Raw genomic sequence first — 24,887 nt, forward strand, 5'->3', positions numbered from 1 at the left:
CTCTTTACTGACCAAAATCCCACAACGTCTGTCTGCTATCTCAGCCTTCTTCTCTGCTCGCTTTCTCAAACTGAACATGGACAAAACAGAATTCATCATCTTTCCCCCATCTCACTCTACCCCTCCACCAGACCTCTCCATCAATGTCAATGGCTGCTGTCTTTCCCCAGTCCCATACGCTCGGTGCCTTGGGGTGATCGACTCTACCTTCGCTTTCAAACCACATATCCAAGTCATCGCCTCCTCCTGCTGCCTCAAACTCAAAAATTTTTCCCGGATCCACGCATTCCTCAACCATGAAACCACAAAAACACTAGTGCACACCCTTATCTCCCGCCTCGACTACTGCAACCTCCTACTCTCCGGCCTCCCCTCCAGTCTATCCTACACTCTGCTGCCCGACTAATCCATCTGTCTCCCCGCTATGCGAGGCCCTTCACTGGCTGCCTATTGTCCAGAGGCTCCAGTTCAAAACCCTAAACATGACATACAAAGCCATCCACAACCTGTCTCCTCCATACATCTGTAACATGGCCTCCCGGTATCTATCCGCACGCAACCTTCGATCCTCTCAAGATCTCCTTCTCTACTCCCCCTCATCTCTTCTTCGCACAACCGCATACAAGACTTCTCTCGTGCTTCCCCCATACTCTGGAACTCTCTGCCGCAACACATCAGACTCTCACCAACAATGGAAACCTTCAAGAAGAACCTGAAGGTCGGTCTACTGAACCACCGCACGACCTGCTCTACCCTCTCCTACTGTATCCTCACCCATCCCTGTAGACTGTGAGCCCTCGCGGGCAGGGTCCTCTCTCCTTCTGTACTTGTGTGTCCCTTGTCTTGCACATGTATATTGTACTTGTCTGTATTTCCCCATTTCCCTGTAAAGCGCCATGGAATAAATGGCGCTATATAAATGTATAATAATCTTTAAACTAAATGCTGCATGCCCTTCATTCTCAGAACCAGTGGATGTCTTTGAGGTCAGACTTCAATTGATCCAGAAATGTTAGCAAAATACGGGAATAGCCCTTTAATGGGGAATTACAGATCATGAGTACCACCTCTCCATCGTGCCATACATTACACTGTTAAATGCCCATTAGAGAGCACAGACACAGGTGTCTCCTCACACCTAGAAAAGTTGGTACATATATTAGATAATGTACACACTTAACAAACACTTTAAATTATATTATGTCCCTCACAGGGACCCATACAATAAAAAAAAGGGACCACCACCCAAGACAAGAGTAAGCGGAGCCAAGATGAACTCGTTGCGCCACAGACTTCCCTGAAGCATAAAGGAAACCATAGGGAACTAAGTGTTTCATCACAGTGGCCGGACATGACGACGACTGGTTCTCACTTCTCATTCCCTCTTTGGAGGAGTCAGCCGTCATCTGCAGGACTCCTGTACTAGTAATCTAGCAGTGCTGTCATCTTTGGCCAATATCCAATCACAAATGGCCAGGAGACATAAAATTACGGTCTACGGATTGCAGGGTTTTGGGATCAATCCAGGGAGACGCCTCATGTTGTAACATGTATTCATCCACAACCTCGAATTCTCACTACTGTATATAATCACCCGTTAATGCTTGCTTGACACGTGACGGACAGGTCACAAATAGGGTGTGGGTTTATAGAGGGGGGAATCAAGACATAATATTTACAAGTATGAATCGCCCATAGAAAAATAAACAAACTAGACATACATGAGATCACTGTGTCCAGGAAAGTCTGAAGATAAAAAATAATTAACCAATATGGTAAACACTGTAAAGAAAAATAAGTCAGATTTGCTGTTCTGTTTTCAGTCTCAGCACGTCCTGAAAAAAAAAAAAAAAACGTAATAAAAAGTGATCAAAACAGCCCGTTTAGGGCGTGTTCACATGCTCATTGTTTGCGAAGCAGCGGGCCCAACTCCAGCCGGTGTCAGAGCAGCGGTCACAAGCAATTCTGCAGCGGCGGCCGGTGATCATAGCAACAAGCAGCTAATTATTCTTATTATTGGTAAACTATAAAAGTTACAAACATTCTGGAATTATTTTTACCCATTTATGAAGTTGAGACAAATTACTATTTTTAGTCTCCCTACGTGTTAGAATGCCACAAGAGGTGCATGGCAGTGCCTTGCCTGATTCTCCCCCTTCAAAAATACATGCACGCTCATACAAGCCGAGTGTGCACATGTATGGGAAAGTCTGGAGAGACTTGTTGGCCGTGTTCAAAGTGTACGGGCCGATCCCTTCTTACGCTGACCTGGACACGTAGTGAACGTTCTCACAGGTGGGAGGTCTCCTGGTGGGCACCAGATACTGTACAGCAGGCAGATGCACAGCACATGGAGCACACGCAGCACTTGAGTTGTAGGTCCGGGATCTCTGGCCAAGTCCTGTCGCACGGACATCTGGAAAGCATGTTCTGTTCTCAGGATCGGGGGGGGGGGGGGGGAAGCTTCACAAAGAATAACCTCTAATAAACTAATAAGTGATATCTGTAAACACAATGTTTAGCAGAGAATAGGTTAATAAGATATTCCCTGAATAAAGCCCCCCGTCACACAACAGATCGCTGTGTGTGATACTTACCAGCGACCGGCCCCCCTGCCGGGTATCGCTGATCATCCTGGAATGGCCAGGACATTTTTTTGATCGCTGGTCTCCCGCTGGCCAGCACGCATCGCTGCGTGAGACAGGCGGGAGACCAGGGACCAGGAGCTGGTAATTAAGGTAAACAGAGGGTTTCTAAGCTGCGCACAGCGCTTAGAAACCGATGTGTACCTTGGTTACCAGCGCGCTGGTAACCAAGGTACACATCGGGTCTCTAAGTGCCGCACGCCGCTTAGAAACCCGATGTGTACCTTGGTTACCAGCTCCCTGCACCAGCGCGCTGGTAACTAAGCTACACAGTGGGTAACTAAGCTACACAGTGGGTAACTAAGCTACACAGTGGGTAACTAAGCTACACAGTGGGTAACTAAGCTACACAGTGGGTAACTAAGCTACACAGTGGGTAACTAAGCTACACAGTGGGTAACTAAGCTACACAGTGGGTAACTAAGCTACACAGTGGGTAACTAAGCTACACAGTGGGTAACTAAGCTACACAGTGGGTAACTAAGCTACACAGTGGGTAACTAAGCTACACAGTGGGTAACTAAGCTACACAGTGGGTAACTAAGCTACACAGTGGGTAACTAAGCTACACAGTGGGTAACTAAGCTACACAGTGGGTAACTAAGCTACACAGTGGGTAACTAAGCTACACAGTGGGTAACTAAGCTACACAGTGGGTAACTAAGCGACGTGCGTCGCTTGTTACCCGCGTGTCGCTGGTGCTGATGGCTGGTGAAGCCGCCTGTTTGACAGCTCACCAGCGATCATGTAGCTACACCAGCGATCCTGACAAGGTCATATCGTTGTCGGGATCGCTGGTGCGTCGCTATGTGTGACGGGGCCCTAAATCTGTCTAGAAGTGAAAAAGCTTACATTTGTACTGCAATAGGTTACAAAAGTAGGGGGCTACCAGAATGCATCCCTCGCTCAGTGCAGCCTCCGACGCTCACAGCTGGACGTCACGACTATTGGTAAATGGCTTCGGCGGTCGGCTCACTGGCGGGGCGCGATCTTTTCCAGTTTGGCACTGCGGGAGAATTGCAGTGGTAATTTCGGCACGTTTCTTTCACAAAATAATCTATGGTGTCATTCAAAAGTGTAACATCACAGGTAAAAAAAAAAAAAAAAAAACATCATATAAACATAAAAATACTTATGGCTTCTGAAAAAAAAAAAGAAGGATGGGCAAATACTAAAACGCCAAAAGAAATGTCGCTCTGAAGAGAAAAGGTTAAACAGACAGAGCAGTCAGCCATATCCACATAGCAGCCTCTGAGATAACCCCCACTAAATACCAAGCCTTAAGCTGCAAGATCACTGTGAAGGAGTGGAGCTAAAAAGGCCTCCGATCACCCAAGGCGCCTTCATCAGGGGTAAAATGATTATATCGTGCCGCCCTGTAAATAGATCATTAGGGATAGCCGCCAATATCAGATCTCCAGGGATCCAACTACCTGCGCCCATCAGCTGACCCTGCAGTAGAGGAGAATGGACACCCAATAAATAGTCCCATACTGCCCCTCAGGGTGCACCCATCTATGACATGATACAGCCCAAACAGCCAGGCGTTAAGACGTGGCATAGATGGCAGGACTAATCAACCTCAGATATTGTAGTCTGGTGTTGACCCCTTGATCACATTTATTTAGGAGTGCCTGATCCAGGTACTGCAGCCTCACACGGAAAAAGTCTAGGAAAACCCACTGCCGGTAGCAATTTCTGAGCCCAAAATCGGAGTAGTGCACATATGATAAGCGGTTATTACGGGCAGCTCCTGGAAAGGTGAATCTGCCCCAACACCTCCCCCCAGGATCAGTGCAGACACAAAGTTTTCTCCACCCCCATCATTACAATACACACCTACCTGGAGATATTTGTCAAGAGACAGAACCCAAACAACCGTGACTTCATGTGTGAAGAAAAAAAAAAAAATTAACTAAATGTGTAAGAATCAGGGTCAGTGTAGAGAAGGAGCCTGGTCAGGGGAGCCAGGCCTGTGCCAAATCGGAAGTCACAGCTTCCCGATACGAAGTCTGATACAAGCCCAAATAAAACTAATCTCCTGCAAAGAAGGAGCCAGGTGCTGCAGCACACCATACTATACAGACTGGGCCACGGGGGAAGGGAGAAGCTCATGTCAGCCTTCCCAAAAGCTTCATACACCTAGAAAATATGTCTGGCAGCAAACACACAGCCCAGACAACACACAGGTCACGAAAACGCCAACTAATAATCACAGCTGTGAAATAGTCACGCGACAGCAAGTCGCAGACAGAATGCACAATTATTTTTGTAGCACAACTATTAAGAGAATTAGCTGTTGCGCGACCTGTAGCCCTATAGGACACAATTCGTGATGAGCGAACGTGCTGGTGGGGTAAGGTGTGATCTGAGCATATTCGGGGCTAACCGACTGTCTTTGGTGTGCTCGAATAATATGTTCGATTCCCCATGTCTCGTAGCTTTTAGACAGCCGTGGGGACTCAAACATTATTCGAGCATGCGGAAGTCACTCGTTAGCACCCGAGCATGCTGAGATAACACCTTATCAGAGCACGTTCACCTATCACTAGATATGATTGAAGGGATTGTCAGGTCATAGTGGCCTATCCAAAGATCAAGTCATCAATGTGAGATCGGTGGAGCCCGGAACCCACCTAAAACTATGATTAGTTTCGACAGGCTACTTTTAATTGTAGCTGTTCTGTGAAACCCGGCAGCAGCAACTACACATTATAAGGAGCTGCGCTTTGCAGCTCTGAAATTGGCAGTGGCCGGGTCTCGAACCCCCACCAATCTACTAATGATGATATAAAGGATGGGTTACCAATATGTTGTGACATTTTTAACCCTTTGATTTATAAACCTTCGCATTGACAACCATTTTCTCTTGTGTTGCTTTTTACATGTTGGATTTCATTATTTGGGATTATTTCACGCTCATGATGCCGTCGGAAGTGTATTATGCTGCCAGCCGACCCCCGATGTAATAAAGCTTTGACTAGAAGGGCTGACAATTGCAGCTCAACGTCGGGCAGGTTCATCTCCTCGCAGCTTCAGTTTTGCTCCTTTTCCCACTTATTTCAGTAAACACATACGATGTTTGCCAAAGAGCAGCCAGAGTCGTCTTCAGAGGAAGCAGCCGCTGCCAAGAATCCAACAAGAACTGCTGAAAACCATCTGCTTAGGGAGAAATATTCACATACACGTGAGCAACTAAGGAAAGCTTTGTGGATCAGAGCCTGGACGGTCAGCTGCAGCGAGGAGCAGGCGGCCCCCCCATCCTGGCGTTACTACAAGAGGGGTGCGACATTACACGAGTGGTGCCCATCATTCAAGTGATCTGTAACCTGTAAGATATCTACAGTGCAGGAGAGGACGGCCCCTAACTTTTTCAATCAGTGGGGTCCAGTACCCAACATCCTCTTATCAGGCCCTGCATTGGGTACTGCAGCTCAGCTCCCATTCACTTCAATAGAAGTGGAGCTGCAATATTAAAAAAAAATCCACCTGACTGTATAGAGCCATGCTCAGGGCCATTTTTTCACCCCCCGTTTTCCTCCAGGTGGGAAGGTGCACGATCCTATAGCTGCTGCTCTAGAGATGAGACAGAGCAAACACACATGATCCGAGCAATGTCCACACCACGCACACGGCTGCTGGGGACATTGATCTCCATGTGAAAGGTAAATGAGAAGCCCTGCTCAACAGGCAAATACAGATCAATGCGGGCGATGGCGTCACGCGCGATATCATGGGAACGGCACGTATCGGAGGCTCCCGGGGAGCACAATCTGCTGACTGCACTCTGAAGGTGCGGGCTGATCCACCCCAGGATAAGACACTGATACACTGTAACGGAAGCAGCAGACACCACGTATACAGGTTGTCAGCTGAACATCTAAGGTCTATAAATAAGAAGTCAACTACTTGATATAATAAATAAATTCGACAGGATAGGGGATAACCTGCAGATTGCCAGGGTCAGACCCCCACAGATCCAGAAATTGTGGCTCTGGAACATCATGGGTATGTTAAGCCTCCGCTCCATTCACTGCATATGAAAATCCCATTCTCCCCTTTCTCGGGGAGTCCCGTGGACTATGAATGGAGTCAGGGCCCCGAATGCACCTCTTAATTGAGGACTGGCATCCAGAGCCCTGCTCTCAGGATCGGTAAGGGTCCCAGAAATCAGACCACAAGAAAACAGCAGGTTATACTCTATCCTAGCAATAGGGGATAATTTGCTATTTGTTTTTTATGGGGGAAAAAAAAAAGTTAAGGACATTCTTTAAGTGTAGATTCCAAAAAGCAGTAATGGAGGGCCCCGGGTACCTGAGGTTTGGAGCTTGGGAGGTGTGCTGTAATGCACTATATGACGCCGCTGGGGTATACTGTGTGCTCTACATGGAGGCAGTATAGACTCTACATGGCAGCACTTTATTTTTTTTGCCAGTGACAACCTGGCATTAGACAGAAAAAGTTTGACAAGTCCTGATGTAGAGTGGAAGGGTGCGGTACTTGCCTACTCCTGACACCGCATACACAGGCATGCAGGCTACCGTGTGTGGGGGCCTTTAGTCCAGGTCACTGGGGCAAGCCGAGGACAGCCAGGGTGAGGCCTCAGTCACGCTCATGAATTAAAAGTCTGGACAAGTTAACAGTTCGCAGAGCCCTTTTTCCAGCCCCATTACAATTTACGGGCCCATATCGCGCCCACAGACAAACTCGAGTGCTGGAGTTCTGCCTGGAAGATTTTTTCTTTAAATGGCAAACTACATGAAAAGACAAATGAGTATTTGGAGAAAAGCTTAATAAATCCAATGGCTTCTGGTAACAGATCCATGCGCTGTCCAAACACGCGATTATGAAGAAATGCTGGGAAATCATCTCTTCTTACAGGACAATTAGGTTTAATAAAGGCAAAATATAAATTGGGTTTGTGCTGAATGATGCGCAGTCGGCGGAGAAAGAAAAAAAATGCAGCGTGATGATAGGAAAATGTAGGCGCCAGGCGGTCAGTGTCCTGCAGACAACTCAAGCCGGGGGTGTACATAAATATGCAACTACAGAGAGATCCACGGGGGCAGCAAAGCCGCATACTGGACTGCAGAACTACAACTCTCAGCAGGTTGGCGACTACTACTATATAGGATTCCTAGAGCACTCCATGACACTGTCCTGTTTGAGGTTTGGGGCTCTTAAGCTTAACCCCTAACCATGTGTAAAAAATAACAAATGCCGCTTCTTCCATCCCAGGATCAGCGCACAGGGAATGGTTTAGATATATACTGTACTCGTGACGTCACCTCCCTCTATACAGGTCTACACCGAGGTCCAGACACTTACGGGGAAGGAAAAGGAGCTGCACAGAAATAGAAAGAGGACATTTTATATGAAACAGCGCCACTCCTGGTGATTATCTGTGTCTGCACTCGAGTGACTAGGGATGAGCTGCAATACCAAACATAGCGTCACTCCTTTGGTATGGACTATTTCAGGAAAAAGAAAAAAAAAAGGTTTAGTTTCTCCAAATCTTCTACAATCCTTTTAGCCCCTTAGAGCGATATCTGACGCAGCTGTTAACCCTTTTAACACCGCTGTCAATCTCCGACGGTGTGCGAATATCCCACCACTGATGGGTTATGATTGTCAGGGGCCGCATGATGACCCCATGTCATATGATGCTCAGCTATATGCAGAGCTTCAAAAGGAGACTGGGATTTTCACTATAGAACGTCATTACCTAAGGATATTAAATAAAAACAAAATAAAAGTTTTTAAAAGATACATAGAAAAATTTGAATCGCCTATTTTTCCTCCCATTAAAAAAGATATCTATATTTGATATTACCGCATTCGTAAAAGTCTGAGCTATCAAAATATAATATCAATGAATCCGATCGGTAAAGGTGGTAAAAAAGGAAAAAAAAAAAAAAAAAAACGGATTTGCATCTTTGCAGTCAACACCCCTCTTTCAAGAAATGCAATAAAACAGAAGAAAAAGGTATCTACTCCAAATTAGCATTAATAAAATCGTTAGCTTGTCACGCCAAAAACTAGGCCTCACCCAGATCAGCTGTTGGATAAATAATAATGTTACAGGTCTGGGAACACTGCAACACAAAATGGTGATGTTGACGGAAAAATACAAATGTTATGGTAGAGAAAAAAACAAAACAAAACATGAAAATAAAGATTGGCTGCAGAGGAAAAGGGCTTCCTCATTTTTGCGCTTTCGTTCATTCCTGCTCTTCTTCCAAGAACCATAACTTTTGTTCTCATTTACGTCTCTGGATGAGGTCTTATTTTTTTGGGGAGGACGAGATGTAGTTTTTAATGATACAGTCCACTTTACCATACATCAAAATGGTATGGTAGGGGGGTGGGGGAAATTACAAGTGTGGTGAAATGGTAAATAATTATTATTTTTTTTTTTTTTTTTTTGGGGGGGGGGGGGGTCATTTTGATCAGGGCTGTGGAGTCGGAGTCAGTGTCATGGAAATTGAGGAGTTGGAGTACCGACTCCACAGCCCTGATTTTGATGCCGTTCAATGGTACGCTACAAAATTATCTGGCAATGGGATTATTTAAAGGGGATGTCATGAAACTTAACATTGATGGCCTATGCTTAGGACAGAGGCAGATTCTGGCTAAATGCCATAGTCGGCACCCGCTCTGTACGGGGTGGGCTCAGATCCTGAGCCTTGACCAGTGACTTTCATCACAGGTCATTAGGGGGTTAAACTTTTTTTTTTTTTTTTTTTTTTAAACAATACCTATAGGTGAAGACTAATACTTTCATTTCAGAATGTCCTTGATGTCCATATAACAGACTTTACAATTTCTTTACACTAATTCAGTAAAGTATCAGATACATTGTATCCAACTGTCAGGAGAGGAGGGAACTCTGACTGCTCAGGATGGATACATTTGTAACCCTAAACAGGAACTGCGGGTCACAAGTCCCACTGACTGCAAGGGGAAGACCAGGGACACAAGTCCCCTTCTTTCCAGCGGCTTCTCTCGTATCAAACGACGGCCTATGGAATTCATGTGATGCACTAGCCGTGGCCGAGCCACGTGATGGACACAGGTACACCGCTCTAACCATAGGACACAGATCATGAGGAAAGTAATCATTCCTATTACATAACAGCAAGCCGAGATCCTGCAGCCTGGGAGACAAGGACACAACACATCGCATATCGGAAAAATATATAATGTGCACAGGGCTCAGCAGGTGCCGCACAGAGCCCCCCAGGAGGAAGGGGCAACGCAAAAACTAAAGAAATGTGATTGACAACTACCCCAGACCCAACATAAGAAGAGCCTGCAGTCATTCTAAATAAGGAGAACCCCCCCTCACTGCTCAGACAGGGGGAACCCCGCACCCCTCACTGATCAGATGGGGGGGACCCCCGCACCCCTCACCGATCAGATGGGGGGGACCCCCGCACCCCTCACCGATTAGATGGGGGGGACCCCCGCACCCCTCACCGATTAGACGGGGGGACCCCCGCACCCCTCACCGATTAGATGGGGGGACCCCCACACTCCACACCCCTCAGACGGGGGGACCCCCACACTCCACACCCCTCACCAGACGGGGGGACCCCCACACTCCACACCCCTCACCGATCAAACAGGGGACCCCCCTCCATACTCCCTCACTGCTCAGACAGAGGGACCCCCCCAGACTCCCTCACTGCTCAGACAGGGGACCCCCACACTCCTCGCACCCCCCACACTGCTCAGACAGGGGACCCCCACACTGCTCGGGGACCCCCACACTGCTCGGGGACCCCCACACTGCTCGGGGACCCCCACACTGCTCGGGGACCCCCACACTGCTCGGGGACCCCCACACTGCTCAGACAGGGGACCCCCACACTGCTCAGACAGGGGACCCCCACACTGCTCAGACAGGGGACCCCCACACTGCTCAGACAGGGGACCCCCACACTGCTCAGACAGGGGACCCCCACACTCCTCGCACCCCCCACTCCTCAGACAGGGGACCCCCACACTCCTCGCACCCCCCACACTCCTCAGACAGGGGACCCCCACACTCCAGGGGAACCCCACACTCCTCAGACAGGGGAACCCCACACTCCTCAGACAGGGGAACCCCACACTCCTCAGACAGGGGAACCCCACACTCCTCAGACAGGGGAACCCCACACTCCTCAGACAGGGGAACCCCACACTCCTCACACCCCTCACTGCTCAGACAGGGGACCCCCACACTCCTCACACCCCTCACTGCTCAGACAGGGGACCCCCACACTCCTCACACCCCTCACTGCTCAGACAGGGGACCCCCACACTCCTCACTGCTCAGACAGGGGACCCCCACACTCCTCACTGCTCAGACAGGGGACCCCCACACTCCTCGCCCCCCTCACTGCTCAGACAGGGGACCCCCACACTCCGCGCCCCCCTCACTGCTCAGACAGGGGACCCCCACACTCCGCGCCCCCCTCACTGCTCAGACAGGGGACCCCCACACTCCGCGCCCCCCACACTGCTCAGACAGGGGACCCCCACACTCCGCACCCCCCACACTGCTCAGACAGGGGACCCCCACACTCCGCACCCCCCACACTGCTCAGACAGGGGACCCCCACACTCCGCACCCCCCACACTGCTCAGACAGGGGACCCCCACACTCCGCACCCCCCACACTGCTCAGACAGGGGACCCCCACACTCCGCACCCCCCACACTGCTCAGACAGGGGACACCCACACTCCTCACTGCTCAGACAGGGGACCCCCACACTCCTCTCACCCCTCACTGCTCAGACAGGGGACCCCCACACTCCGCACCCCCCACACTGCTCAGACAGGGGACCCCCACACTCCGCACCCCCACACTCCGCACCCCCCACACTGCTCAGACAGGGGACCCCCACACTCCGCACCCCCCACACTGCTCAGACAGGGGACCCCCACACTCCGCACCCCCCACACTGCTCAGACAGGGGACCCCCCACACTGCTCAGACAGGGGACCCCCCACACTGCTCAGACAGGGGACCCCCCACACTGCTCAGACAGGGGACCCCCCACACTGCTCAGACAGGGGACCCCCCACACTGCTCAGACAGGGGACCCCCCACACTGCTCAGACAGGGGACCCCCCACACTGCTCAGACAGGGGACCCCCACACTGCTCAGACAGGGGACCCCCACACTGCTCAGACAGGGGACTCCCACACTGCTCAGACAGGGGACTCCCACACTGCTCAGACAGGGGACTCCCACACTGCTCAGACAGGGGACCCCCACACTCCGCACCCCCCACACTGCTCAGACAGGGGACTCCCACACTCCTCGCACCCCTCACTGCTCAGACAGGGGACTACCACACTCCTCGCACCCCTCACTGCTCAGACAGGGGACCTCCACACTCCTCGCACCCCTCACTGCTCAGACAGGGGACCCCCATACTCCTCACACCCCTCACTGCTCAGACAGGGGACCCCCACACTCCTCTCACCCCTCACTGCTCAGACAGGGGACCCCCACACTCCTCACTGCTCAGACAGGGGACCCCCACACTCCTCACACCCCTCACTGCTCAGACAGGGGACCCCCACACTCCTCACACCCCCCATACTGCTCAGACAGGGGACCCCCACACTCCTCTCACCCCCCACACTGCTCAGACAGGGGACCCCCACACTCCTCGCACCCCCCACACTGCTCAGACAGGGGACCCCCACACTCCTCACACCCCCCATACTGCTCAGACAGGGGACCCCCACACTCCTCACACCCCCCATACTGCTCAGACAGGGGACCCCCACACTCCTCGCACCCCCCACACTGCTCAGACAGGGGACCCCCACACTCCTCGCACCCCCCACACTGCTCAGACAGGGGACCCCCACACTCCTCACACCCCCCACACTGCTCAGACAGGGGACCCCCACACTCCTCACACCCCCCACACTGCTCAGACAGGGGACCCCCACACTCCGCACCCCCCACACTGCTCAGACAGGGGACCCCCACACTCCAGGGGAACCCCACACTGCTCAGACAGGGGACCCCCACACTCCTCGCACCCCCCACACTGCTCAGACAGGGGACCCCCACACTCCTCGCACCCCCCACACTGCTCAGACAGGGGACCCCCACACTCCTCACACCCCCCACACTGCTCAGACAGGGGACCCCCACACTCCTCACACCCCCCACACTGCTCAGACAGGGGACCCCCACACTCCTCACACCCCCCACACTGCTCAGACAGGGGACCCCCACACTCCTCACACCCCTCACTGCTCAGACAGGGGACCCCCACACTCCTCGCACCCCCCACACTGCTCAGACAGGGGACCCCCACACTCCTCACACCCCCACACTCCTCACACCCCTCACTGCTCAGACAGGGGACCCCCACACTCCTCGCACCCGCCACACTGCTCAGACAGGGGACCGCCACACTGCTCAGACAGGGGACCGCCACACTGCTCAGACAGGGGACCGCCACACTGCTCAGACAGGGGACCGCCACACTGCTCAGACAGGGGACCGCCACACTGCTCAGACAGGGGACCGCCACACTGCTCAGACAGGGGACCGCCACACTGCTCAGACAGGGGACCGCCACACTGCTCAGACAGGGGACCGCCACACTGCTCAGACAGGGGACCGCCACACTGCTCAGACAGGGGACCCCCACACTGCTCAGACAGGGGACCCCCACACTGCTCAGACAGGGGACCCCCACACTGCTCAGACAGGGGACCCCCACACTGCTCAGACAGGGGACCCCCACACTGCTCAGACAGGGGACCCCCACACTGCTCAGACAGGGGACCCCCACACTGCTCAGACAGGGGACCCCCACACTGCTCAGACAGGGGACTCCCACACTGCTCAGACAGGGGACTCCCACACTGCTCAGACAGGGGACTCCCACACTGCTCAGACAGGGGACTCCCACACTGCTCAGACAGGGGACTCCCACACTGCTCAGACAGGGGACTCCCACACTGCTCAGACAGGGGACTCCCACACTGCTCAGACAGGGGACTCCCACACTGCTCAGACAGGGGACCCCCACACTCCGCACCCCCCACACTGCTCAGACAGGGGACTCCCACACTCCTCGCACCCCTCACTGCTCAGACAGGGGACTACCACACTCGTCGCACCCCTCACTGCTCAGACAGGGGACCTCCACACTCCTCGCACCCCTCACTGCTCAGACAGGGGACCCCCATACTCCTCACACCCCTCACTGCTCAGACAGGGGACCCCCACACTCCTCTCACCCCTCACTGCTCAGACAGGGGACCCCCACACTCCTCACTGCTCAGACAGGGGACCACCACACTCCTCGCACCCCTCACTGCTCAGACAGGGGACCCCCACACTCCTCACACCCCTCACTGCTCAGACAGGGGACCCCCACACTCCTCACACCCCCCATACTGCTCAGACAGGGGACCCCCACACTCCTCTCACCCCCCACACTGCTCAGACAGGGGACCCCCACACTCCTCGCACCCCCCACACTGCTCAGACAGGGGACCCCCACACTCCTCACACCCCCCATACTGCTCAGACAGGGGACCCCCACACTCCTCACACCCCTCACTGCTCAGACAGGGGACCCCCACACTCCTCGCACCCCCCACACTGCTCCGACAGGGGACCCCCACACTCCTCACACCCCCCACACTGCTCAGACAGGGGACCCCCACACTCCTCACACCCCCCACACTGCTCAGACAGGGGACCCCCACACTCCTCACACCCCCCACACTGCTCAGACAGGGGACCCCCACACTCCTCGCACCCCCCACACTGCTCAGACAGGGGACCCCCACACTCCTCACACCCCCCACACTGCTCAGACAGGGGACCCCCACACTCCTCACACCCCCCACACTGCTCAGACAGGGGACCCCCACACTCCTCACACCCCCCACACTGCTCAGACAGGGGACCCCCACACTCCGCACCCCCCACACTGCTCAGACAGGGGACCCCCACACTCCAGGGGAACCCCACACTGCTCAGACAGGGGACCCCCACACTCCTCGCACCCCACACTGCTCAGACAGGGGACCCCCACACTCCTCACACCCCTCACTGCTCAGACAGGGGACCCCCACACTCCTCGCACCCCCCACACTGCTCAGACAGGGGACCCCCACACTCCTCGCACCCCCCACACTGCTCAGACAGGGGACCCCCACACTCCGCACCCCCCACACTGCTCAGACAGGGGACCCCCACACTCCTCACACCCCCCACACTGCTCAGACAGGGGACCCCCACACTCCTCACACCCCCCACACTGCTCAGACAGGGGACCCCCACACTCCTCACACCCCCCACACTGCTCAGACAGGGGACCCCCACACTCCTCACACCCCCCACACTGCTCAGACAGGGGACCCCCACACTGCTCAGACAGGGGACCCCCACACTCCGCACCCCCCACACTGCTCAGACAGGGGACCCCCACACTCCTCACACCCCCACACTCCTCACACCCCTCACTGCTCAGACAGGGGACCCCCACACTCCTCGCACCCCCCACACTGCTCAGACAGGGGACCCCCACACTCCTCACACCCCTCACTGCTCAGACAGGGGACCCCCACACTCCTCGCACCCCCCACACTGCTCAGACAGGGGACCCCCACACTCCTCACACCCCCCACACTGCTCAGACAGGGGACCCCCACACTGCTCAGACAGGGGACCCCCACACTCCGCACCCCCCACACTGTGTGGCGGTCCCCTGTCTGAGCAGTGTGGCGGTCCCCTGTCTGAGCAGTGTGGCGGTCCCCTGTCTGAGCAGTGTGGCGGTCCCCTGTCTGAGCAGTGTGGCGGTCCCCTGTCTGAGCAGTGTGGCGGTCCCCTGTCTGAGCAGTGTGGCGGTCCCCTGTCTGAGCAGTGTGGCGGTCCCCTGTCTGAGCAGTGTGGCGGTCCCCTGTCTGAGCACTTCCCAGGTCAATACGATTAGTCCCCAGTCCCCACAATTTTAAGCGTGTCCTGAAAACGCATTTATTCAGACTGGCCTATCGCCTCAACACATTAACCTAACCTATCCCTGTGTGGCAGAGCCAAAAATTTTACCATAACCAGGTTCCCAGCATCATGTTCCCACATGCTTTATGCATCCATTAGCCCTCTGTGTCTGTACTGTTACACACTTAACATTATGGCTGGTCCATACAATCAGGGCAACTGTTACCACCCACCTTTCGTGTCTACCTCTTTCCTCATAGACTGTAAGCTTGCGAGCAGGGCCCTCACTCCTCTTGGTATTTGTTATAATCTACTGTATGTGATTATTGTTATGCTGTAATGTCTATTGTCTGTACAAATCCCCTCTGAAATGTAAAGTGCTGCGGAATATGTCGGCGCTATAAAAATAAAATTTATTATTATTATTATTATTAATATAATATCAATGAATCCGATCGGTAAAGGTGGTAAAAAAGGAAAAAAAAAAAAAAAAAAAACGGATCTGCATCTTTGCAGTCAACACCCCTCTTTCAAGAAATGCAATAAAACAGAAGAAAAAGGTATCTACTCCAAATTAGCATTAATAAAATCGTTAGCTTGTCACGCCAAAAACTAGGCCTCACCCAGATCAGCTGTTGGATAAATAATAATGTTACAGGTCTGGGAACACTGCAACACAAAATGGTGATGTTGACGGAAAAATACAAATGTTATGGTAGAGAAAAAAACAAAACAAAACATGAAAATAAAGATTGGCTGCAGAGGAAAAGGGCTTCCTCATTTTTGCGCTTTCGTTCATTCCTGCTCTTCTTCCAAGAACCATAACTTTTGTTCTCATTTACGTCTCTGGATGAGGTCTTATTTTTTTGGGGAGGACGAGATGTAGTTTTTAATGATACAGTCCACTTTACCATACATCAAAATGGTATGGTAGGGGGGTGGGGGAAATTACAAGTGTGGTGAAATGGTAAATAATTATTATTTTTTTTTTTTTTGGGGGGGGGGGGGGTCATTTTGATCAGGGCTGTGGAGTCGGAGTCAGTGTCATGGAAATTGAGGAGTTGGAGTACCGACTCCACAGCCCTGATTTTGATGCCGTTCAATGGTACGCTACAAAATTATCTGGCAATGGGATTATTTAAAGGGGATGTCATGAAACTTAACATTGATGGCCTATGCTTAGGACAGAGGCAGATTCTGGCTAAATGCCATAGTCGGCACCCGCTCTGTACGGGGTGGGCTCAGATCCTGAGCCTTGACCAGTGACTTTCATCACAGGTCATTAGGGGGTTAAACTTTTTTTTTTTTTTTTTTTTTAAACAATACCTATAGGTGAAGACTAATACTTTCATTTCAGAATGTCCTTGATGTCCATATAACAGACTTTACAATTTCTTTACACTAATTCAGTAAAGTATCAGATACATTGTATCCAACTGTCAGGAGAGGAGGGAACTCTGACTGCTCAGGATGGATACATTTGTAACCCTAAACAGGAACTGCGGGTCACAAGTCCCACTGACTGCAAGGGGAAGACCAGGGACACAAGTCCCCTTCTTTCCAGCGGCTTCTCTCGTATCAAACGACGGCCTATGGAATTCATGTGATGCACTAGCCGTGGCCGAGCCACGTGATGGACACAGGTACACCGCTCTAACCATAGGACACAGATCATGAGGAAAGTAATCATTCCTATTACATAACAGCAAGCCGAGATCCTGCAGCCTGGGAGACAAGGACACAACACATCGCATATCGGAAAAATATATAATGTGCACAGGGCTTAGCAGGTGCCGCACAGAGCCCCCCAGGAGGAAGGGGCAACGCAAAAACTAAAGAAATGTGATTGACAACTACCCCAGACCCAACATAAGAAGAGCCTGCAGTCATTCTAAATAAGGAGAACCCCCCCTCACTGCTCAGACAGGGGGAACCCCGCACCCCTCACCGATCAGATGGGGGGGACCCCCGCACCCCTCACCGATTAGATGGGGGGACCCCCGCACCCCTCACCGATTAGATGGGGGGACCCCCGCACCCCTCACCGATTAGATGGGGGGACCCCCGCACCCCTCACCGATTAGATGGGGGGACCCCCGCACCCCTCACCGATTAGATGGGGGGACCCCCGCACCCCTCACCGATTAGACGGGGGGACCCCCGCACCCCTCACCGATTAGACGGGGGGACCCCCGCACCCCTCACCGATTAGACGGGGGGACCCCCGCACTCCACACCCCTCACCAGACGGGGGGACCCCCACACTCCACACCCCTCACCAGACGGGGGGACCCCCACACTCCACACCCCTCACCAGACGGGGGGACCCCCACACTCCACACCCCTCACCAGACGGGGGGACCCCCACACTCCACACCCCTCACCAGACGGGGGGACCCCCACACTCCACACCCCTCACCAGACGGGGGGACCCCCACACTCCACACCCCTCACCAGACGGGGGGACCCCCACACTCCACACCCCTCACCAGACGGGGGGACCCCCACACTCCACACCCCTCACCAGACGGGGGGACCCCCACACTCCACACCCCTCACCAGACGGGGGGACCCCCACACTCCACACCCCTCACCAGACGGGGGGACCCCCACACTCCACACCCCTCAGACGGGGGGACCCCCACACTCCACACCCCTCAGACGGGGGGACCCCCACACTCCACACCCCTCAGACGGGGGGACCCCCACACTCCACACCCCTCACCAGACGGGGGGACCCCCACACTCCACACCCCTCACCGATCAAACAGGGGACCCCCCTCCATACTCCCTCACTGCTCAGACAGAGGGACCCCCCCAGACTCCCTCACTGCTCAGACAGGGGACCCCCACACTCCTCGCACCCCCCACACTGCTCAGACAGGGGACCCCCACACTGCTCGGGGACCCCCACACTGCTCGGGGACCCCCACACTGCTCGGGGACCCCCACACTGCTCGGGGACCCCCACACTGCTCGGGGACCCCCACACTGCTCGGGGACCCCCACACTGCTCGGGGACCCCCACACTGCTCGGGGACCCCCACACTGCTCGGGGACCCCCACACTGCTCAGACAGGGGACCCCCACACTGCTCAGACAGGGGACCCCCACACTGCTCAGACAGGGGACCCCCACACTGCTCAGACAGGGGACCCCCACACTCCTCGCACCCCCCACTCCTCAGACAGGGGACCCCCACACTCCTCGCACCCCCCACACTCCTCAGACAGGGGACCCCCACACTCCAGGGGAACCCCACACTCCTCAGACAGGGGAACCCCACACTCCTCAGACAGGGGAACCCCACACTCCTCAGACAGGGGAACCCCACACTCCTCAGACAGGGGAACCCCACACTCCTCAGACAGGGGAACCCCACACTCCTCAGACAGGGGAACCCCACACTCCTCAGACAGGGGACCCCCACACTCCTCACACCCCTCACTGCTCAGACAGGGGACCCCCACACTCCTCACACCCCTCACTGCTCAGACAGGGGACCCCCACACTCCTCACACCCCTCACTGCTCAGACAGGGGACCCCCACACTCCTCACTGCTCAGACAGGGGACCCCCACACTCCTCACTGCTCAGACAGGGGACCCCCACACTCCTCACTGCTCAGACAGGGGACCCCCACACTCCTCGCCCCCCTCACTGCTCAGACAGGGGACCCCCACACTCCGCGCCCCCCTCACTGCTCAGACAGGGGACCCCCACACTCCGCGCCCCCCTCACTGCTCAGACAGGGGACCCCCACACTCCGCGCCCCCCACACTGCTCAGACAGGGGACCCCCACACTCCGCACCCCCCACACTGCTCAGACAGGGGACCCCCACACTCCGCACCCCCCACACTGCTCAGACAGGGGACCCCCACACTCCGCACCCCCCACACTGCTCAGACAGGGGACCCCCACACTCCGCACCCCCCACACTGCTCAGACAGGGGACCCCCACACTCCGCACCCCCCACACTGCTCAGACAGGGGACACCCACACTCCTCACTGCTCAGACAGGGGACCCCCACACTCCTCTCACCCCTCACTGCTCAGACAGGGGACCCCCACACTCCGCACCCCCCACACTGCTCAGACAGGGGACCCCCACACTCCGCACCCCCACACTCCGCACCCCCCACACTGCTCAGACAGGGGACCCCCACACTCCGCACCCCCCACACTGCTCAGACAGGGGACCCCCCACACTGCTCAGACAGGGGACCCCCCACACTGCTCAGACAGGGGACCCCCCACACTGCTCAGACAGGGGACCCCCCACACTGCTCAGACAGGGGACCCCCCACACTGCTCAGACAGGGGACCCCCCACACTGCTCAGACAGGGGACCCCCCACACTGCTCAGACAGGGGACCCCCCACACTGCTCAGACAGGGGACCCCCCACACTGCTCAGACAGGGGACCCCCACACTGCTCAGACAGGGGACCCCCACACTGCTCAGACAGGGGACTCCCACACTGCTCAGACAGGGGACCCCCACACTCCGCACCCCCCACACTGCTCAGACAGGGGACTCCCACACTCCTCGCACCCCTCACTGCTCAGACAGGGGACTACCACACTCCTCGCACCCCTCACTGCTCAGACAGGGGACCTCCACACTCCTCGCACCCCTCACTGCTCAGACAGGGGACCCCCATACTCCTCACACCCCTCACTGCTCAGACAGGGGACCCCCACACTCCTCTCACCCCTCACTGCTCAGACAGGGGACCCCCACACTCCTCACTGCTCAGACAGGGGACCCCCACACTCCTCACACCCCTCACTGCTCAGACAGGGGACCCCCACACTCCTCACACCCCCCATACTGCTCAGACAGGGGACCCCCACACTCCTCTCACCCCCCACACTGCTCAGACAGGGGACCCCCACACTCCTCGCACCCCCCACACTGCTCAGACAGGGGACCCCCACACTCCTCACACCCCCCATACTGCTCAGACAGGGGACCCCCACACTCCTCACACCCCCCATACTGCTCAGACAGGGGACCCCCACACTCCTCGCACCCCCCACACTGCTCAGACAGGGGACCCCCACACTCCTCACACCCCCCACACTGCTCAGACAGGGGACCCCCACACTCCTCACACCCCCCACACTGCTCAGACAGGGGACCCCCACACTCCTCACACCCCCCACACTGCTCAGACAGGGGACCCCCACACTCCTCACACCCCCCACACTGCTCAGACAGGGGACCCCCACACTCCAGGGGAACCCCACACTGCTCAGACAGGGGACCCCCACACTCCTCGCACCCCCCACACTGCTCAGACAGGGGACCCCCACACTCCTCGCACCCCCCACACTGCTCAGACAGGGGACCCCCACACTCCTCACACCCCCCACACTGCTCAGACAGGGGACCCCCACACTCCTCACACCCCCCACACTGCTCAGACAGGGGACCCCCACACTCCTCACACCCCCCACACTGCTCAGACAGGGGACCCCCACACTCCTCACACCCCTCACTGCTCAGACAGGGGACCCCCACACTCCTCGCACCCCCCACACTGCTCAGACAGGGGACCCCCACACTCCTCGCACCCCCACACTCCTCACACCCCTCACTGCTCAGACAGGGGACCCCCACACTCCTCGCACCCCCCACACTGCTCAGACAGGGGACCGCCACACTGCTCAGACAGGGGACCGCCACACTGCTCAGACAGGGGACCGCCACACTGCTCAGACAGGGGACCGCCACACTGCTCAGACAGGGGACCCCCACACTGCTCAGACAGGGGACCCCCACACTGCTCAGACAGGGGACCCCCACACTGCTCAGACAGGGGACCCCCACACTGCTCAGACAGGGGACCCCCACACTGCTCAGACAGGGGACCCCCACACTGCTCAGACAGGGGACCCCCACACTGCTCAGACAGGGGACCCCCACACTGCTCAGACAGGGGACCCCCACACTGCTCAGACAGGGGACCCCCACACTGCTCAGACAGGGGACCCCCACACTGCTCAGACAGGGGACCCCCACACTGCTCAGACAGGGGACCCCCACACTGCTCAGACAGGGGACCCCCACACTGCTCAGACAGGGGACCCCCACACTGCTCAGACAGGGGACTCCCACACTGCTCAGACAGGGGACTCCCACACTGCTCAGACAGGGGACTCCCACACTGCTCAGACAGGGGACTCCCACACTGCTCAGACAGGGGACTCCCACACTGCTCAGACAGGGGACTCCCACACTGCTCAGACAGGGGACTCCCACACTGCTCAGACAGGGGACCCCCACACTCCGCACCCCCCACACTGCTCAGACAGGGGACTCCCACACTCCTCGCACCCCTCACTGCTCAGACAGGGGACTACCACACTCCTCGCACCCCTCACTGCTCAGACAGGGGACCTCCACACTCCTCGCACCCCTCACTGCTCAGACAGGGGACCCCCATACTCCTCACACCCCTCACTGCTCAGACAGGGGACCCCCACACTCCTCTCACCCCTCACTGCTCAGACAGGGGACCCCCACACTCCTCACTGCTCAGACAGGGGACCACCACACTCCTCGCACCCCTCACTGCTCAGACAGGGGACCCCCACACTCCTCACACCCCTCACTGCTCAGACAGGGGACCCCCACACTCCTCACACCCCCCATACTGCTCAGACAGGGGACCCCCACACTCCTCTCACCCCCCACACTGCTCAGACAGGGGACCCCCACACTCCTCGCACCCCCCACACTGCTCAGACAGGGGACCCCCACACTCCTCACACCCCCCATACTGCTCAGACAGGGGACCCCCACACTCCTCACACCCCTCACTGCTCAGACAGGGGACCCCCACACTCCTCGCACCCCCCACACTGCTCAGACAGGGGACCCCCACACTCCTCACACCCCCCACACTGCTCAGACAGGGGACCCCCACACTCCTCACACCCCCCACACTGCTCAGACAGGGGACCCCCACACTCCTCGCACCCCCCACACTGCTCAGACAGGGGACCCCCACACTCCTCACACCCCCCACACTGCTCAGACAGGGGACCCCCACACTCCTCACACCCCCCACACTGCTCAGACAGGGGACCCCCACACTCCTCACACCCCCCACACTGCTCAGACAGGGGACCCCCACACTCCTCACACCCCCCACACTGCTCAGACAGGGGACCCCCACACTCCTCACACCCCCCACACTGCTCAGACAGGGGACCCCCACACTCCGCACCCCCCACACTGCTCAGACAGGGGACCCCCACACTCCAGGGGAACCCCACACTGCTCAGACAGGGGACCCCCACACTCCTCGCACCCCCCACACTGCTCAGACAGGGGACCCCCACACTCCTCACACCCCTCACTGCTCAGACAGGGGACCCCCACACTCCTCGCACCCCCCACACTGCTCAGACAGGGGACCCCCACACTCCTCACACCCCCACACTGCTCAGACAGGGGACCCCCACACTCCGCACCCCCCACACTGCTCAGACAGGGGACCCCCACACTCCTCACACCCCCCACACTGCTCAGACAGGGGACCCCCACACTCCTCACACCCCCCACACTGCTCAGACAGGGGACCCCCACACTCCGCACCCCCCACACTGCTCAGACAGGGGACCCCCACACTCCGCACCCCCCACACTGCTCAGACAGGGGACCCCCACACTCCTCACACCCCTCACACCCCTCACTGCTCAGACAGGGGACCCCCACACTCCTCGCACCCCCCACACTGCTCAGACAGGGGACCCCCACACTCCTCACACCCCTCACTGCTCAGACAGGGGACCCCCACACTCCTCGCACCCCCCACACTGCTCAGACAGGGGACCCCCACACTCCTCACACCCCCCACACTGCTCAGACAGGGGACCCCCACACTGCTCAGACAGGGGACCCCCACACTGCTCAGACAGGGGACCCCCACACTCCGCACCCCCCACACTGCTCAGACAGGAGACCCCCATACTCCTCACACCATTGCTGTCGCCGGTACTCACAGTCCAGGTGCTTCTTCTTGGGCCCCATGATCTCGTGGGTCGTGGCCTTGCACACGGTCTTGGACACAGCGGAGCCGGTGACGCTGTGCTGAGCCGCCGTGATGCGGTCCGTGATGCTCTGCCCGGACATGGCAGCGCGTCTTATACCTCACAGATCAGAGGGAAGAGGCCCGGGTCGCGGGATCCGGTGTGAGCAGCCCGGCCGCACACCTGGTCATGGAGAGGAGGCGGCCCCGCACGCACTCACGGACACTGCCGCCCCAGGAGCCGCCGTACGGCGCCGAGCGTCACAGAACGGGAGCAGAGGAGGAAAATGGCGGCACAGCTCCACCTCAGAGACCGGCGGCGTCACGTGACCCGGGGGCGGAGCCTACAGAAGGCGTCTGACATTGGGGGCGTGACTTTCTAAGAAATCCACTGGCAGTCGGAGACATCGCGTGGTAGGCGGGGCAATTACTAGGAATCCTGCTCAGTGGGCGGGGCGTACATCTGGACACGCCCGATGTCATTACTGGACACGCCCAGTGTTCCCAAGGAATAATTCCAGGATAATCCGGAGCTATGTAATACATATACAACGGTTATCCCAGTATAATCCATGCACACAGTCATATATGGAGCTACATCATACACATACACCTGTAATCCCAGTATAATCCATGCACACAGTCATATATGGAGCTATATCATACACATACACCTGTAATTCCAGTATAATCCATGCACACAGTCATATATGGAGCTACATCATACACATACACCTATAATCCCAGTATAATCCATGCACACAGTCATATATGGAGCTATATCATACACATACACCTGTAATCCCAGTATAATCCATGCACACAGTCATATATGGAGCTACATCATACACATACACCTGTAATCCCAGTATAATCCATGCACACAGTCATATATGGAGCTACATCATACACATACACCTGTAATCCCAGTATAATCCATGCACACAGTCATATATGGAGCTACATCATACACATACACCTATAATCCCAGTATAATCCATGCACACAGTCATATATGGAGCTACATCATACACATACACCTGTAATCCCAGTATAAGGCTGGTTTCACATTAGCGCTTTATAAGCGCACGCACGGCCGGGGGTAGCTCCGCCCCCGAGCCGGCTCTCTGCCCGGCGTGCCCGCCCCTTGCTTGTAGCGCCGCCTCCTAGCGGACAGCGGCGCCTGCGATCGGCGCACCCTATCTTTAGCATAGGGTGCG

At 56.1% G+C, this 24,887-nt stretch overlaps 1 protein-coding gene across 12 annotated transcripts in view; it reads right to left on the reverse strand.

The window, feature by feature from the left end:
• The window catches only part of PICALM (phosphatidylinositol binding clathrin assembly protein), a 99,956-nt gene extending 75,924 nt beyond the window's left edge, over positions 1–24,032 (reverse strand). For 3 of the 12 annotated variants that reach the window (XM_073569233.1, XM_073569231.1, XM_073569223.1), the window contains exon 1: positions 23,642–24,031. In XM_073569233.1, the coding sequence (XP_073425334.1) occupies positions 23,642–23,771 (130 nt within the window). In that variant the 5' untranslated portion in view covers positions 23,772–24,031. Of the gene's footprint in view, positions 1–23,641 lie in introns of all 12 variants that reach the window. The other 9 variants (XM_073569232.1, XM_073569229.1, XM_073569228.1 and 6 more) reach the window with 6 other exon arrangements.
• Positions 24,033–24,887: the final 855 nt, after the last annotated feature.

This window comes from Dendrobates tinctorius, unplaced genomic scaffold (assembly GCF_039654945.1).
Source record: "Dendrobates tinctorius isolate UK_male_01 unplaced genomic scaffold, ASM3965494v1 ptg000023l, whole genome shotgun sequence".
Lineage (NCBI taxonomy): Eukaryota > Metazoa > Chordata > Amphibia > Anura > Dendrobatidae > Dendrobates > Dendrobates tinctorius.